This window comes from Diadema antillarum, unplaced genomic scaffold, assembly GCF_040938485.1.
Source record: "Diadema antillarum isolate AM-2024a unplaced genomic scaffold, OU_Dant_1.0 seq00001325_RagTag, whole genome shotgun sequence".
In the NCBI taxonomy this organism is placed as follows: Eukaryota; Metazoa; Echinodermata; class Echinoidea; order Diadematoida; family Diadematidae; genus Diadema; species Diadema antillarum.
In genome coordinates this window covers 546,006-564,177 of record NW_027272096.1, presented here as the reverse complement: position 1 = coordinate 564,177, position 18,172 = coordinate 546,006, and the positions used below count along the sequence as shown (strand labels likewise).

The window sequence follows — 18,172 nt, the reverse complement described above, 5'->3', positions numbered from 1 at the left end:
CTAATGATATCTAAGCAATAGAAATCAACACATTGTATGTGTACATAATGTGAATACACACACAGTGAAACACACACATACACACACGTTAACATTCTGACCAAAACAACAGCAGAGTTTGTGGCAAAACTGCATTAAACAAAACTAATTTTCCCCACGTATCTCTCTCTCTCCCAACGCGCGCCCACCGAGTTTAACTCGGGTAATTTACAAATTTGCCTCGCGGCTCTGATCTAATTTGGCTACTGGGGGGCATCTCGTTCGACAGGGACTGATATCCCAAGACTCGATTCCTGAGCAAAATCTATAGACTTCTCATTTCTGTGGCACTCCCTCTTTCATCTTTTCTCTGTGCTCTGTGTTACACTCGAGCTTCCTCCTTCTCTATACTCTATCTCCGCACTTTAAAGGGATAATATAGTTTTGGTTGAGATGGGGATTCAGGTTTTAACTTTTGCAAGATGATTTATAGAAACCTCTTATATGAAATGTTAAAGAGCTTACGATTCTATTCAAATAGGAATTCAAAGTTTATTTGATAAAAATGGGTTTTGAAAGGGCTGTGATATCCAACAACAAAGCAAACAGAGCAAACAAAGTGGTCCCAATAAAAGGTGGGTCCCACCTTTTATTAGAACCATCTTTCTTTTTTTTTTTTTTTTTTTGGGGGGGGGGGTTATCTCAGCCATTTCAAAACCCATTTTCATCAAAATAAACTTTAAATTTCTCTTGTACACTCCTCAATATTTCATATAACTGGCTTCTAATCCTCTCACAAACAAATTAAAACATCAATCCCCATCTCAACTAAAACTATAGCATCTCTTTAAAGGTACTGTTTACCATTGGGAGCAGTGGTTTAAAAAATGTGTGAGTTATCACGTTTGATGCATAGGATGTGTGTAGGTCAGTTGTACACACAAAACATCCTGCCATATAAAAAAACTTTGCAGTAAAGCCTAAAATGTAAAAAGATATTACAGTTTTTCTTTCAAAGCCATAACTGCAGATGGTTTATTCTAAAAACAATTTTATTATAACTTTTGCTTACATTCTTTACATTTTACTCTAACAATACTTAATATTGATTATACTGTTGAACATTTTCACATTGGTTGTTTCTATCCCTAACTCACATTTTAGAACTACTTTGAAGCACTAAAGCTGGGGTTTTGTTTCATCTGCAAATGGTAAATAATATCTTTAAACTCTTCTTTTTCTCTTTTTTCCCTATATTTCCCTCTCTTGCTATCTTCCCATCTTCTCAATCCCTCTCTCTCTCTATATCCTCCATATCTCCCCCCCCCCTCGTTCTTTTCTTTTCTCTCCTCTGTATCTTAGAGATACATCCTCATTACCCATCCCCAGTAATTTGTCCTCATCTGGACAAAATGATTACAGCAAGGTTAAATTGCACAGACACGATTTCTCGCTGCCCCTCGCTGCCCCTCCCCCCACCCCCAAACAAGCATTCTCACATTCTCAAAATCAATATCTCGCTATCGACCGTCAAGCCACCTTACTCCTGGGCATAATTATCTCTTGTTCTTTTATACTGAATACATGCACACAGTAGATTTCATACTGTATGAGGCATATAATGTACGCATATTGATGCTCACATTTTGTCAAAGTTGATGATAACACTTGCAATATGCAAAAAGTCAGGGTTTTTTTTAAAGCATTTCATGTATTACATATGTTTTGAATGATTGACTAGGGGCAAATGCATTCTAAACAGGAAACAAGAAATGTTAATAATGAATAAAATCCTGTCATCCCTCCTTCCCCCCCCCCCCCCCAATTACTGAGAAACAAAATTTCACATCACTTTCAAATTGGCTATAACAAACAGAGTAGTAAACACCAGAGGAACAGCATGATACAGGTTTTAACTTAATGAAAATTAGACCTACGGTAGGACAAGTAAAGAATTGAAGAGTTTACCACCTTTCACTAATGTTAATCTGTGATAAATGTTGAAAAAAAGACATACCGACTCAACTTGGTAATGGTGGTGAATTGTCACAGCACCACAACCATTACAATAAATTTTAAGCTTGAAAACTTCATGACATTTCCCACTTTTGACATGAAGTTGATAAAGAAAAGGTATAAAAAAAATCTTTGTACTCTTGTAATAACCTGATAAAGTTGGGTTTTTTTCCAAAATTATCAATATAATTTTCCCATGACTATCAGTATGGCAGACTATGATTACAATTTACTTTTCAATACTAACAGCAAACTCAAACATTTATCAAGTGCCATTCCCATTGTGCACTGGAACATCAATCATCTTCCCACTGATTTTGAATTTTGCCTTTATTTTCTAATACAAATCAACCAGTCAATAAAAACAACACCAGCTACTGTATTTTTGGTTGTGCTTCTGCAATTCTGAAGACATTTTTGTCATTTACGGCAAAGCTGACATTAACCATTACAGGGGTGAGGCAGAATTAGTGACACGCTCCCAATGGCTTTTCGTGTATACACATCATCAATCAATTCCCAACTCTGATGTTTGTTCAAAGCTTTCTTCAACATATGTCCCGACTCCTCCACAATTTTTATTTTTTTTTTGCAATCACTTGTGATTACTGCACACCAGACTTTGAACATTAACTGCCCTCAGATGAAACTATGTCCTCAAAATGTGTTATAGCCCTCAAACAGACGAAGCAAAGTAAGATGCACGTTTTTAAATATATCAAATGAAATATAGTGCTATTCATCCTCCAAAAACAAGTCTAATCAGATATTTTCTTTTACTATAGGTGACTTGTCACAGCTCTGTGAAAATCCTTGTAGATCAAAGATACTTGTAATAGTTTTTTCTTGTTTTTGTAAGAAGAACATGACCTGTCATGTACTTTACAAAGGTTTCTCAATGAGGACGGATCTGTATGAAAAAAGTAATTTCATGAAAACAACAAAAACTGACAACAGACAGCATGCAAGCTGTCATTCTTTCTACTAAAGGAAACACTTGCATAAAAGGTGCATTCAAATTACGGTGAAACACCTCAAGTAGTATTTTGTTCAGCACTTTCCAATGTAAATGCAAATACACCATGGAATACACTACGAAATGCACTGACAAACACCATGATATTTGGAGTGGTGATTGGAATTTCGCAAATCATGTACAGATGCATACGAGACTGGATTGCTAATCATGTCCCTCCTAAAACATCAATCTTACAATGGCTTTAACAACATTTCTTACGTGACCTGACACACTCTCTGTCTTTTCACCATAGGAGATAATACGAATGCGTACAGTGCCTACCTCAGAGAGGTGTACATGTACTTTCGCACCAGAAATAGCATGGTATTTCATGAATGTCAAATGGTACCAAATGAATCTCCATCGGTATCTATTACCATGGTATTTTACCTATGAGAACAGTGACAACATATTACTGTGCAGTGTGGTAATTATTACCAGGATAAACCAAATATCAATGAATTGAAAATTGACAAAAATCCACTCATTTCCCCCTGAAACCTGGTGGGCGTGATGCACAGTGTACAGAGACAACAGAATCTCATGAGATCATAGACTAGAGTGTGAGCAGGGGTCAGTTCTTGAGCCAGCCAAAGTGGACATTGCATTCACAACAGTCCTATGTAGGCATATTCTGAATGTACAACCACTAGTCTGACAGTGAAAAAAAAAAAGAACAGTAATAATTATTATACGGATGTCCACTTTTTTGGCACTTCCAGAGAACTCCCCCTTCCCCTCACCCCCCCCCCCCCCCCCCCCCCCCCCCCCCCCCCCCGTATGCAATGGACAGTTGGAAACAATTGTCCAGAAGTAGACACATACGTGTACATACTAGGGTGGGAATGCTATTTACATTAATACCACACTGCTGTCTTGTTTTCCTGACAACAAAAGGGACAAGAGATTTGCTTCACTAGCAGATAGTGCCTTGGATAAAAAGATAAATGAGAATGCACTTTACATGGGCTTGAGGGACATCTTGGGGGTATAAGCTGCATACAGTATAATGTAAAGCCAATTTCACAAAAAAAAAAGAAGTTCTGAGCTACTAGCTGTTTCATGCAATATCAACTGGAAAACGCTGCTGATGACCATGCATACCAACACAAAAACTTAGTTTTAAGAAAATGAAGAATAGCAACATACAATCATCCATCTGGACGGAAGAAATTGTTTCAACTTTACAATAGAGAAAATTTGACTTAAGAGGGATTAAAATCAATAGATTATACAGAGAAGAGGACTTGAAAAGACCTTAAACTTAGGCAATTATTTGAGGTTGACTTTAAGCAAGGTTGACTGTAGGCATCCTACAAACGCATTAATTACTATAACTGAAGCACATCACAAAACATGCAAACTACATTTACAAATATTGAAGATCATCAATACCTGCTATTTGCCCTTTACTATTACCACCAGCACAAATAGCCTTTTTGAATTTTTTATTCTATTAATTTAATTCAATTCTATTCATTTATTTACTTATTTATCACTTCTGCAAAGGGAGGAGGTTATGTTTTTGTTACCGTTGGTTTCTTGGTTTGTTGGTTTGTTGGTTAGTTGGTTTGTTTGTCCGTGTGCAAAATAACTCAAAGAGGTAAGTAAACGGATTTGGATGAAATTTACAGGAAAGGTTCAGAATGACACAAGTAACAAACGATTAAATTTGGGAGTAATCGGAGAATTTTTCGGGAATTTATGAAGGATTTTTGATATTTTGACAGGTAGGGTCAATGAACTTGGGAGTTCAAGCTGCACATTTGTGAGGTTTTCAAACGCGCACCGAAGAGCGTGCTCTAGTTTCTGCTAGGGCGAGGCATGCCGCGCAGCTGAGGGTTTAAGATGTAACGAAGGCTTCTATACTGGGGAATCGGGCGATTTTTCAGCATGTACTAGCATACCTATGGGTGTGGAAATCACTGATCTCTATGGAAGAGCCCAAAGAGCTTTTCCCCAGTGGTGGAGAGGAGAAAAATCTCTTTGGGAAGAGCAAGATCATCGGTGGAAAGTAGCTGCTTGGCAAAGGTCTGTGTTCTCAGAGTGTTTTTCTAGTTTATCTATTTATTCATTAGTTTATTTACATTATACATTTGTATTTATTCACTTATTTGTTTATAAATCTATTTAGCAGTGATAGCCTTCAACAAGCAAATCAAAAGCAAATGGGACAAGTTATGATATTCAGTCCATTCCTCCATGACTAGTACCCAACCACAAGTTCTACTCGCCCAAGGGCTATTTGGGCAAGCGCTTGTCACGACTGTACATGTCAACCACAGTATGAAAGTCTCAAACATGCATCACTGTCCAAGCCATGTCTGCTCTAAATGCCCCCCACCCCCTCCTCCCCTTCCACCACTTAAAACATTATGTTTATTTTCCATCTGATACACTTGATCCCACTTTAAGCAGACTTAATACCCAGGCATGTCTCCTGGTATTTTATGGCCAGCTCAGCATGGGCATCTTAATACACTTCTTGACACTCTCCACGCATACCATACGGGCTGACGGGATTTATTCAGGAAGTGCAAAGTTTCTGGGGTAAGATTTTCCGGATTATGAATGCCGCCCCCAGAGTAGGTCCTCTCAGACAAGCTGCACTGTACGTGGGAGTATTAAAAATGTGTCTCGTCGCATTGCATGTCAGGGTAAGTCGCACACGGTTCGTGTACAGAGAATCATTCACGTTTATTTCCAAGGTGATGATTATTTGCCCTATATTAAGTGATTTGAATTGCATATTAGCATTCAAGAGCACACGGTTTTTGTGTTGTTTTGCTGCTTTTTTTCCAATCCTCAAACCTGTAAAAGCAACGCTCCTGTCAAATATCTTCACTACTACATGACAGGTATTACAGTCAGTGATCCACTGTTAAAACGCCATAATTTCAGCAGAACGAGAAATACCCAAAGGGCATTTATAAACGACTTTTCATAGTAGGTAGTGAAACAGGCATTTCTATTTCAAACATGGGAAAGTTGATAAACGCTGCCTTTGGCAGAAAGAACATTACTAAACACAGTGCATCCCAAATCATTTTGATACAAAAGGTATTTTATAACGCTGATTCAAAATGCAACAAAAGTTGCATTACAATTGACAATTCTCTCTAAAAGTGTATAACATGGAAGCAAAGATGCAAATCATGTTTATGATCGACGATTCTCTCTAAACCCATAATGAGGAAGCATAAATGCAAAATCACATTAATTCTGATGTAATTGTAATTTGAACGCTTTTCTGGTTCACAGGAAGTAAACTTGTAATGCTAAACAGCTTGCTACAATAGGGGCTTACAGTGCTTCAACAACGCACAACTGCATGTTCCCAAAATCGGTCCTTTCTCAAGCTCAGAAAAGCTGAGCATAAATGGTGCCCCTATTTTGGGCATTTTGGATAGATTCCATGACAATTGCTCCTGTAACAATTGCTCCTACGAAATACCTGCACGCTATTAAAAACCAAATATGAATTCTACCCACAAACATAACCCTATTAACCTACTCCTAATCCTAATCCTCACATGAAGCGAAACCTAAAACCCTATCACAACCCTAAGTCCTTGGAGAATATTCAAGACCAGAGCAACTGTCGCACAAGCAAATGTTGTGTCACCCTTTGAAAATCAGCGTTTTGAAATGCGGATTCTGTTTTTGCAAATTATTGTATTTGCTATTAGCATACAAATGTAGAGGAAGGACAGAGAGACAGACGTATGAGAAAGAGAGCAGAAGAGAAAGAGAGAGCATGATATAATGACAGAGAAACATTTTTTTTTTTCGGCATTGTTCTGAAAGCGATTGTAACTGCATCACATGTGTTGATCTTGCCCTGGCAAACCTGGTGGTCCAAGATGGTTTCCCACTTTTGTCTTCAGGCGGTACGAGTTACGCAGCCCTTCGAGGGCCCATCAAGATTAAGGTGCCTTCGCAAAATGTGACAGGGATGCTTTTTTAACTTGGCTTCAGCACAGAGAGCCCCGCAGCTGGGGAACTGAAATATTGATTTGTTTGTCACTTTATCGCCAAACATTTGCCTCAATTTGTGGGGTGCACATCTACAAATGTCTAGCACAGATTCTACGTCATCATAGCCATGCCTTATAATCATTATAATGTGATTTACAAACTGTGAGAAAAAAAAATCAGTATACGTAACATGCACACACTGTCCATGAGCAGCTTTCCTTCAATGTAAAGCTAGTGCCAAAGTATAATCTTAGACTGCTACGTCTGCCAACAGTGCTATGTTTTGAATCCAAAATAGACTGACAAAATTTCTCTGATGTTGCCCTTGTTGTTTTTTTCTCATTTCTTCAAGAGAATGTTTAACGCTACTCAAATCTGTCACTGCTATGAGACACTGTGCAGCATATTAAAGATGCCAGTAACATTTCAAGTGGTTGGTTGTGAAGGGCAAAATATAAAAATCTCCTTTATTCTACTTTCGAAACACTTGGTGTGCAGTGTCTACAATACTTTAATTTTTACTAATGAATATCAAACTGTCTCATCTGCATACATAAAGGCATTTACTGTCGTACCATGCTGTTTTAACATCATTAAATAAGAGAATACTTCTGATATATTTTTTTGTTTGTTAGATATTTCATATCTAGTTCAAAGAACAAAGAACTATTACACAATCCTTACAAATCCCATTCGTGCCAGATATCTCTTCTTGAGTAATGGATGGATATCTGACATGTACACCTACGAAGTAATCCATACATGATTTGTTCACTTTAAGGACACCCAACTAAACCAATCATGAACAACATCTTGATTTCAAGTGGAGAAAAAAACTCAACAAATCACAGGAAGTGTGAGGGACACTTGACACACAAATGATATTGGGAATCATGTATTAATGAGTCATACAAGGGTAATTCCATGAAGTTGGGGCAGTGTCCATGTAGCATCGTGATATTTGAAAAATACATCTCAGCATAACTCAATATTAATTATGCTATACATTTATTGTTTGTAGGCTTTACATTTGCATTGAGGCCACACATTTTCCTGGAAATTTTGTGCCATTCAGACTCAATTTTGATGAAGTTATTAAACAATATGTAACGGTGTCCTGTAGCATCGTGACGTGTCCATGTAGCATCGTGAAATTTTAACATTTGGTCCTAAGAGACAAATTATGGCAATTAGCTTGACCAAAATTTCATGCAATATGCATATTTACTAGATTAGTCAGATAGCTAAATATCTCAAATTTCCTGTACACAGTTTTAATTTTAAAAGAAAATTACAAAATGATTCACGATGCTACGCGGTGTCCTTTTTTGTTACATTTGGTGGACACCGTGTAGCAGAGTGACACATTGTGTAATTTTCTTGTAAAAGTAAAACTGTGGAAAATAGAGTTAAGATACTTAGCTATCTGACTAATCTAGTAATTATGCATATTATATCAAATTTTGGTCAGGCTAATTGCATTAATTTGTCTTTTAGGACCAGATTTTAACTATCACGATGCTACATGGACACGTCACGATGCTACAGGACACCGTTACATTTTTTTTAAAATAACTTCATCAAAATTGAGTCTGAATGGCACAAAATTTCCAGGAAAATGTATGGTCTCAATACAAATGTAAAGCCTATAAAGAATATATGTATAGCATAATTAGTATTGAGTTACGCTAAAATGTAACACTTTGTGCCCCAACTTCATGGACTTCATGGAATTACCCACAAACATGATCACATAATTGTAGATCATAGGTCTTGTTCTTCGAAGGGCAGAACATTCTCAGATGTTCTAACAGGAGAGCAGAATATTTTAGGGTGGGGTGAGGTTCTCCATTCTCAATAACCCATTGAGGACGGGCTTATTTTGCTACAACACGCAATTCCCATAGACACCTGCCCGAGTATACTTGGGACTCGTCCTCAATGAGTTAAGGTTGGTTAATCCAAACCGAAGTAAGGCTCGTTCATATTCCAAAACACACAAATTCTGTATCCCTAAAATGTTTGTTAATCTGAACTTTTGAGCTGTTATTCTGAAGGTTTGTTATTTTGAAGGTTTGTACTTCTCAGAAAGTTAGGGGGGGGGAGGAGGAATCCAATATATTTCCATACATGATCAAGTGATTGACAGTCACATATGCCTATGATTTTTTACCACACTCTTGGTGGTTTTTACTCTGACACTGCACAATCAGTGTCTATTTAAGTCGATGAAGGGTAATTTGTCAATCAGTTCCAATAATTGAGTAAAAAAAAAACCTTGATGCAAGAATTATTAATTTGCATTAGATCTTAGTATGTGGGTGGATGGATAGACAAGATGAAAATTATAGTGCATATTGTACCTTCTGGCAATCTCTTGGACAAATGCAGAAAACAGGTTAAACAAAAAACAACTATCAATCAAAAAATTCCAAATTTAAAACAGAATACTTTCTGGCTATAATTACCATGCATGTTAGAACGGCATGACATGGTTTTACTCAAATCAACAAGGGCTACGGATTGAATTACAAAGTGAAATTAAAGAAAAAAAGTGTACATACACAACTACACTGTATATGTCCTAAAGTGGCTATTATACATTGTATGTGCTTCAGTACTTACATGTAGCACATTTCATAGCTCTATCAAAATATTATACTGCAACCACTCTAACAAACATGAGCAATCCAGCAGTTTAAACTACACCTAATTGATATCTTACGTCTCAAAAGGGCGAGACATCAAAACATTGCAATTTCACACCACAAACAACCTCTCTGTGCCTTCAGAATGCCAAATATATACTAAGTGATGTATCACTTTCTGATTTACGACTTTGCTGCACGGATTCATTCTCGCCGGCGAGGCACATTTCGGGCACCGAACGAAGCCATCTGTTGCCCGCTGCACAGATGGTGGAGAAGTTCAAACAAATCAGACGGCTGCCTAACGGCAAACAGTGCATCAATTTACAGTTATTATAATATCCATCAGCTCTGCATCATTACCACTGTGATATAGTGGGCCTAGGTGTACCTGTATAGCTTGGATTCATTATATGCCTGGTATCACGGCAAAGGCTTATTATAAGTCTGGGGGGAAAGCTGGCCAGTGATATGACGATAATTAGCAGGTTCCAACTGCTGTATTATGCTATATTAGATGAACTGCATCCTTGCCTATAACCGCAAGGCACATCTGGAAGTTGGATCGTGCTGATACACAACCCTGCATTAAATGTAGGATGGTAAATCCACAGCTGCCTACTGCCTACTATATGTTAATACCATCACTTCAGACACTAACGCATCTTTCGTCATTGTGCATGGATCTGAATGATTTCTTTTGCGTCTAATGATGAATCGATGAGTAGACACAAACTGGCAGAGTACAACACGGCAGTTACACACAATTTTTCCCTCATCAGTAACAACATGATACCCCTCCCCCTTTTTTTTTAAATCAGGGGGGGGGAAACAAGTTGTAAGCTTACACTAGAAAGTAATAGGTTACAGGTTTATGCAACAAATATGCTTGGCTTGTGAACTGTTGAGAAAACTTTCTTTTCATATAACATATTATCACCAATATGGGGTACAGGTGAAATATGATTTCTGTGAGTGCACCTTCCCCCTCTCCCCTCCCCTCCCCCCTCCCCCTCCAAAAAAAAAAAAATAATAATAATAATACACCTTGTAAGCACTTACATTTGCCCCATAATATTATGGCAAGGATCTGGTAAGGCAGGGCGGCACATTAACCCATTTTCTCTACAAGTCCAACCTGTCCCTATCGGACCAGTAAATACCCAGTTTTTCCACCTTTTACTGGTCTGAATGTAAGATTGATTGGTCCTATTCACTTTTTCGTTTTGTTTTGTGTTTTTTTTTGACTGGCCCCGACAATGTTATTTTTATTCCAGTAATGTCCGACTGGAAAATTTCGCAATTCCTGAAAAAAAAAAAAAAAAATTACTGGGCGTACAGTGATTTTTACCAGTCTGGGACCATCAGACCAGTGCCAGTGTTGTAAGGATCTCCCAATCTTTTTCGTGTAGAAAATGTCTGGCAATATGCACTATGTTATAATATGGTGACAATAGATGGATCCTAATCAAACAATTAGCTGGGAGTTGTCAAGGGGCGAGTCTTTTATTCTGCCCAGAGGCCTAATTTCATTTTTCAATGTTTCTCTGTGCTCATGCCAAGAAGCACAAACCAACAGGAGATATGAAAAGTGATGATATCCAAACCTTGTTCTAACTTGCATTTTGTGATCATGGCAGATATTACTGTTTTGCAAAAACATGGCAAGCTGCATAACTCTAGAATTCAATACCTTTATTTCACCTTTTTTGTGTGTGAGTGAACGGGGTCCAAATGTTTATCATACTAGATGTTCTTTTCATTTGATTTTACTCTACTTTATTGCTGGAGTCATCTAAAACGCGGAGTGGAGTTATGCGTCCACAAAAGCAATCAGCAGTATGCCAGTCAGCTGGGGCAGAATGAGAAACAATCTGGCTCTAAAGCAAACATTGGCACTTTTTGCAAAAACCTCCTCCATAAATTAGGTCGGGTAAAAAAAAAAAAAAACTCACTAGAAAAACATCAACAGCCCTGTTATACAATTTGTGAAGAATTATTGACCTGTTTCAGTATCATATTTACCGTGACAACCACCTGGTTATTTCTCACTGGACCCAATACAGAGAAGATAGACACCCATTATACCGCCCTGCATCCTGCCTTAGTTTCTGCTTAATGAGATTACCGCTTACAGACGCATCTGCCGTATAACACCTTCAGCTGTACAAAAGAGGAACTGCAAAGGGATATGACACACAAAACCATTCAAGATCTCTGATTAGGATGAGTGTTGTTCCACTGCTTAAACTACAGTTTGACATTACCTGATGACTAGGTGACAATTTCAAGTTTGGTGCTAGCTCTAGTGTTAAAGGCTATCTTAACACTAGCATCTAGGCAATCACACCGAGCTTGAAATAAGTCAGTATTAGCAGGTTGACCTAGAAATCATGACATATTTCCTGCAGAAGGTCTTGGGCTTGGGCTTTAAAGGACAAGTTCACCTTCATAGACATGTGGGTTTTATGAATGCAGCAATATTAGTAGAACACATCAGTGAGAGTTTGAGGAAAATCGGACGATCTGTTCAAAAGTTATGAATTTTTGAAGTTTCTGCTCAGACACCACTGGATGACAAGACTACTACAGCTTGTGATGTCACATGTGTACAACGACATAAAGAAATTATAAAGAAAATTCAACATATTTTTACTTTTCTTGTGTAACAAAAGAATACTCGACTTCTCTCTTTCAGAAGGCAAGCAGAATAATATTACCCTCAACATACGTCAGTAACAAGTCAAAGAAATGTGCATTTTATTCAAAAAGTATAGAATTTTGTGAAATTCTCCTTTTATTTTCATTACATCGTTGTACGCATGTGACATCATACGCTGTGGTAGTCTTCTCATCCAGCAGTGACTGTGCAGATACTTAAAAAATTCATAACTTTTGAACGGATTGTCTGATTTTCCTCAAACTTTCACTGATGTTTTCTACTCATATTGCTGCCTTCACTCGATCTACATGTCTAAGAAGGTGGACTTGTCCTTTAAGTGTTCAATATCAACTGCTGAACTGGGCTCCTCTGTTTGCGTTGGCGATTTACATGCTTTTTCCACATTGGCTACCACTAGCCTCCTGAGATTATCACATACATGTACACAAGACTTAATGAATTTATAAATGAATGAGTGAATGAACGAACCAACCAACAAATGGATGAATGAATGAATGAGTGACGTAATTAATCAATTAATTAATTAACTAATGAAGTCAAATTAATCATCCAATGCAACAACAATCATTGTACATGTTTACAAATATGCAGTCACATGGAAAAATAGCAAGGATAATAGCAACCAGAAAACAGCATGAATGCTACTTGAGTCTAGGTCCTTGCAATTCAAGCAATTACAATTTATTTCCTATTTTTTGAACGTGTCATAATGTGTTACCACAGTTATTGTTAGATAGTTATCAATAAGATATTCTAGTACTAACAAAAAAAGAGAAAAGATTAGATGAGCAAATCATTCTGAGACAGATCTACTGACACACCTGTACTTATGTTCACTCTTAACAAAACAAAAAGTACTTACATCTATATAAAAAACACCTCACGAGCACATTAACTTCAAATGACATGTGTCATTTTGTGTTTGGTGTTGGTGTTGGTGTTGGTGTTAGCATACAGATCTGGTAGTACATATAATGTATAAGACGGATTCTCAGACATCACTACACAAAGCTGAATTTATATTTCTGGGCTCATATGTACCTGATATCCTGAGATTGTGCTCTGAGTTTCCACAGCTCTCGCTATGGAAGATTATAAGTTTCATCGAGAGAAAAAGATAATTCCTCAACTTGTCGACCTTTTCAGGTTCGAGAAGACTAGATTTGATAATAGAGTACCGAGTGTGATGTCATAGCTATTTAACATCATGGAAACTGGTTCTAAACAACCTCACCTGGTTCAAGTGTTTATGCGAGCTTCTTCCAGCCCAAGCTGCTACATGTACACGTGTATACATTATAAAATACTGTCACATCATCACTTCAGTACTCTATATCTTGTCTTCTTGAGTCATTGAAAAGATGCAGTGGCTAGGTGTATTGAAAACAGAAAATACCAAATTAGAAGACCACTCTGAGAGCGCAGACCTCCGCCGAACAGTTTATTTCCACCACTGGTCTTGTTCTTCTGTAGAGATCACTGATTTCCATCCATATGCACACTGAAAATTGTCTAATTTCCCAATATTGCAGCCTTTTGTTACGTCATCAACTTTCAGCTGTTCGGCGCCTCACCCTAGCAGAAACTACGGCATGCACTTTATAGTGAACATACGCAAATCTCAACAAAATGCACGTCTTGAACTTCCAAGATGATTGGCCCTACATGCTAAAAAATCAAAAATCCTTTATGCAATATCCATAAAAAGTCCCTACCAAAATTTAATCACCTTTTCCTTGTGTCATTCTCAATTTTTCCTGTAAGTTTCATCCAAATCCGCTGACAACTTTTTGAGTTATTTTGCACACAGACAAACAAACAAACTAACAAACAAACAAACACACCAAAGCCCATGAAAACATAACCTCCTTCCTTGGCAGAGGAAATTATGGTTCTGGTGTTGTTCTAACTGGCGTTTGCGTCAACCAATCTCTGGAATTTGCGCAGTGTCTCTATCACTAGCTCTTTTGTCTGCTGCCTCCCCCCCCCAAAAAAAAAAAAAAAGTTTGCAATAAGCTTTCTACTGGACGCTGTGACAAGGGTACGCACAGCGATTTTAATCACTTTAAAGCACACTTGGTGATTGCACTGAATCATTCATAGAGGTCATTGGTGGATGACAACCATAATTTCATTCTTCACCACTGCTTCCCTATACTTCACCTTGTACAGAGAGGCATTACGCCTCTGTTTAGGGTTGCAAGCAATTAAAATCAACTAATGCAAAGACATTCAGGAGAAACAATGCATGAACAATAAATCAACAACAACAACAACAACACAACAACAACAACAATAGTAATATTCTGACACATAATGACTCGGCAACACAAGAAATAATCATAATTAGCAACCGTTGGTTATTACCATCTGGGCGCAACCAACTAATAACTATGACTGATGGTATAGTCGCACTTTCCTAGCTAGGGCAGTCAATATACACTGGCAACAGCCAGCCACAGGGACAGCAGGGTTTATTACTCGTTCCTCTATCGAAACTTGCTAGACTTTAGCACCAGCTCCTTATCTATATTTCAGGAAATTTAAGATCACGCAACACACTTTGCATATGAAGTCTGAATGTAAATATTCAAGAGTCTCCTGGAGGAAAGGTAAGTGTACATTGTACTTGTGAAACTGCATGCTCATTAAATAACAATTCATCTTTTGAAACTGGTCAGTTTGGTGAATGACCTAAACTGAAAGATGTTGGATCTTTCTTTCTCAAAACATTTAGGTCACAGCGAGTCATGTTTCATTGTAGTTACCAAAACATGCAGCAAGCAAATATCTATGCCTTGACAGCTACGCAGTCTAGCTCCAGACACTAGTGAAAATTAGCCGACAAGTAGTATACAATGCTGTTATGCTGTATGCTGTACATTTATTCCTTGTTAGTAATAAGGCAGCTTTTACTTGCTTAACATCAAGCATTAACATTATATTAAAGCAGAGAATCTAGCAAGATTTAATTGTTCGGTTCAAACACTGTTGCTCCTACAGCCGTATGTCCTAGCCAGCTGTGTTGACTGTACATGTATGTAGTATGAATGGACAATACACTGGCAGAACAAAAGGCTGGCTTCCGCATCGTAGGATCGCATCGAGCAGATTACACAAGTCGACATATGTGTAAAGCTGCGAACGTCATGCGAATAAAATAGCGTGAGATTCAAGTCACGGAATCAACAGTAGAAATCTCACACGTGACAACATACTCACATGAAGAGATGAAAAATTGCAAAATCATAACTTTTGTGAGTTTTCATACAAATTTTGTGCACACCCACAGAAGGACTGGAGCCAAAAAGAGTTTAAAAAAACAACAACATCAAATGAAAAAAAAAACTTGTAACTCATAATATCAAGTATACCGTTAGTTTCATTGGTGTGAAACGATATCGGTCTGGGTACTATGAAATCATAATTGGTTACCCCATACCTTGATCGCTGGCATCATCTACCAGAATGATTTCTGCCAGGAGGTCGTGCGGCGACCGGTTGATGATGCTGTGGACATTCCTGAGGAGAGTGCTCCATGCCTCATTGTGGTACACCAAGATGACGCTGGTAGTGGGAAGCTTCTTGGGATAGACTTTATTGGCACAGCTGGAGGGGAGACAGAAGGGTAGGGCAGTACAGGTAGATAGGAGAGCAAAGGAGGGCGGGCAGGGAAGGGGCAGGGGAGGGGCAGGGAAGGGGCAGGAAAGGGGCAGGGAAGGGGCAGGAAAGGGGCAGGGAAGGGGCAGGGAAGAGGCATGGAAGGGGCAGGGAAGGGGCAGGGAAGGGACAGGGAAGGGGCAGGGAAGGGGCAGGGAAGGGGCAGGGAAGGGGCAGGGAAGAGGCAGGGAAGGGGCAGGGAAGGGGCAGGAAAGGGGCAGGGAAGGGGCAGGGAAGAGGCATGGGAGGGGCAGGGAAGGGGCAGGGAAGGGGCAGGGAAGGAGCAGGAAAGGGGCAGGGAAGGGGCAGGGAAGAGGCATGGGAGGGGCAGGGGAGGAGCAAGGAAGAGAAAAGGCAAAGGGAGGGGAGGGAAAAGAAGGAAGGGAGGGGAGAGGGGAAGATCCCAGAAAGGGGGGGGGGGGGAGAGGAGAGGAAGGGGGAAGGGAAGGGGGAGGAAAGGGGAAAAGGGAAGAGAAGGGAAGGGGAACAGGAAGGATAGGGGAAGGGAAGAAGGGAGGGGAAAGGGGAAGGGAGAGGAGAAGAGGATCAAGGTGGGGAGAGAGGTGAAGAAGGGAAGACAGGGTGGTGAAGAGAAGGGACAGGAGGGGAGAGGGATAGGAGGGGTGGAAGGGAAGGGAGAAGTTACGGGAAGGGAAGGGAGGAAAGAGGGGAGGGAGGAAAGAGGGAAAGGAGGAGAGCATGGGGAAGGCAGAAGGAAGAGAAGGGGAAGATAGGACAGCAATGGACAAAAATTAGTTTTAGGATCATTGCAATGCATAACTGATAATTGAATGGGTCTCTGACAGCAGTTTTACTCTTACTAGTATCAAAATCTACTCGAGGACAGGCCATCAAAATTTACAGATATTTCCAAATATGTGCACAGCCATATTTTCCAGTGTAGGACCAGGGAGGTGGGAAGAGAAGGCATTGTACATTGTACATGTTGAGCTGACAAATTGCTGGCACTATCAAAAGCATAATGTTTGGCACTCACAGGTGTGCCTCCATTGATACCATACCTAAATAGTACAGTATATCATTCTATTTTCTGCCCACCATCCCCCACCCTACCCCAGAAAAAAGTACACACATACACACATCCTATGATTGTATTTAGTACATTTATAAGCACGTTGTAAATATGGTGAATGGATTTTATACATCAACAGAACATTGGTCAATGCATTATAGGTTTCATTTACATGTTATTTACAAGATATGTAGCAATTTTCCCTCTCTTGTTCAACAAGAAAATTATTTTCAATGTTTACAAATAAGCATTAATTCTTCTTCAACATATTATTCCCTCTCTGTAACCCTTGCATCCTGTGATTTAAAAGTCATTCTTGTTGGAGTGTACCGTATCATCATTCTCTATACTGGAGAGGCTAAGCGTTTAAACACAGCCTGTGTTCAACTGAGATAATATTCATAAGCCTTGAGATCAAGAGATTAACAACACTTGACCATACTGTCTATGATATACGAAAATAAAAGAAAAATCAGTGTGCATAATGCAGTGCCAGATTTGAAATAGACTAAAAAAAAAAAATAAAAAAAAAAACAGACCATGAAAATGACAAACAAAATGCAATGTGTTGCAGAAAAATCTCTGTTGCCAAATACACAGTTCAAGAAAATTATGATACACAGTTGATGTACATAATCTTATGTACTGCTGCATACTTCTGCTTTCATGAAACTGGATACGTACAGCATAGTGTCAATCAGTAATTGGTGAAATCACATGCTCAGTGCTGAGCTCAATGCAGCATGCATTGGTTGATGAGCACATCTAAAAGGCATACCTCTCTGCATTCTAACACGGATGTGGTATCCTAGTGACGATTTACAATTTAGGTCGCTATTGACTGAGGAGAATCGACCAACACAATTGCACTTGACCTTCATGCCTGTACATAGCATCAAGCATAAGTGTGGGGTTTTTTTTTTCAATTTCTTCTTCTCTTTAACCCCTCGAGTCCTAGTGTGGCAATTTTGCTGTTCTTTGCATCAAATTGGCAATGCTGGATTTTACTAAATATTCCAAAGATTAAATTAATTAGATGGAAGTGGTTATAAAAATTCATTTATCTGCACAAAATGGGTATGAAAATTACTACAATTTGCCAATTTGAGACAGAAACAGTTACAATGTAAGTTGGTGATATTCCAAGATCTGTGCTA

The 18,172-nt window shown here is 38.8% G+C and overlaps 1 protein-coding gene across 1 annotated transcript in view; it reads right to left on the bottom strand.

Annotated features, from left to right (window-relative positions):
• LOC139708330 (polypeptide N-acetylgalactosaminyltransferase 13-like) overlaps positions 1–18,172 on the bottom strand; it is a 57,133-nt gene that overhangs the window by 32,489 nt on the left and 6,472 nt on the right. The window contains exon 3 of the mRNA XM_071620291.1: positions 15,765–15,931. Within this exon, the coding sequence (XP_071476392.1) occupies positions 15,765–15,931 (167 nt within the window). The remainder of the gene's footprint in view (positions 1–15,764; positions 15,932–18,172) is intronic.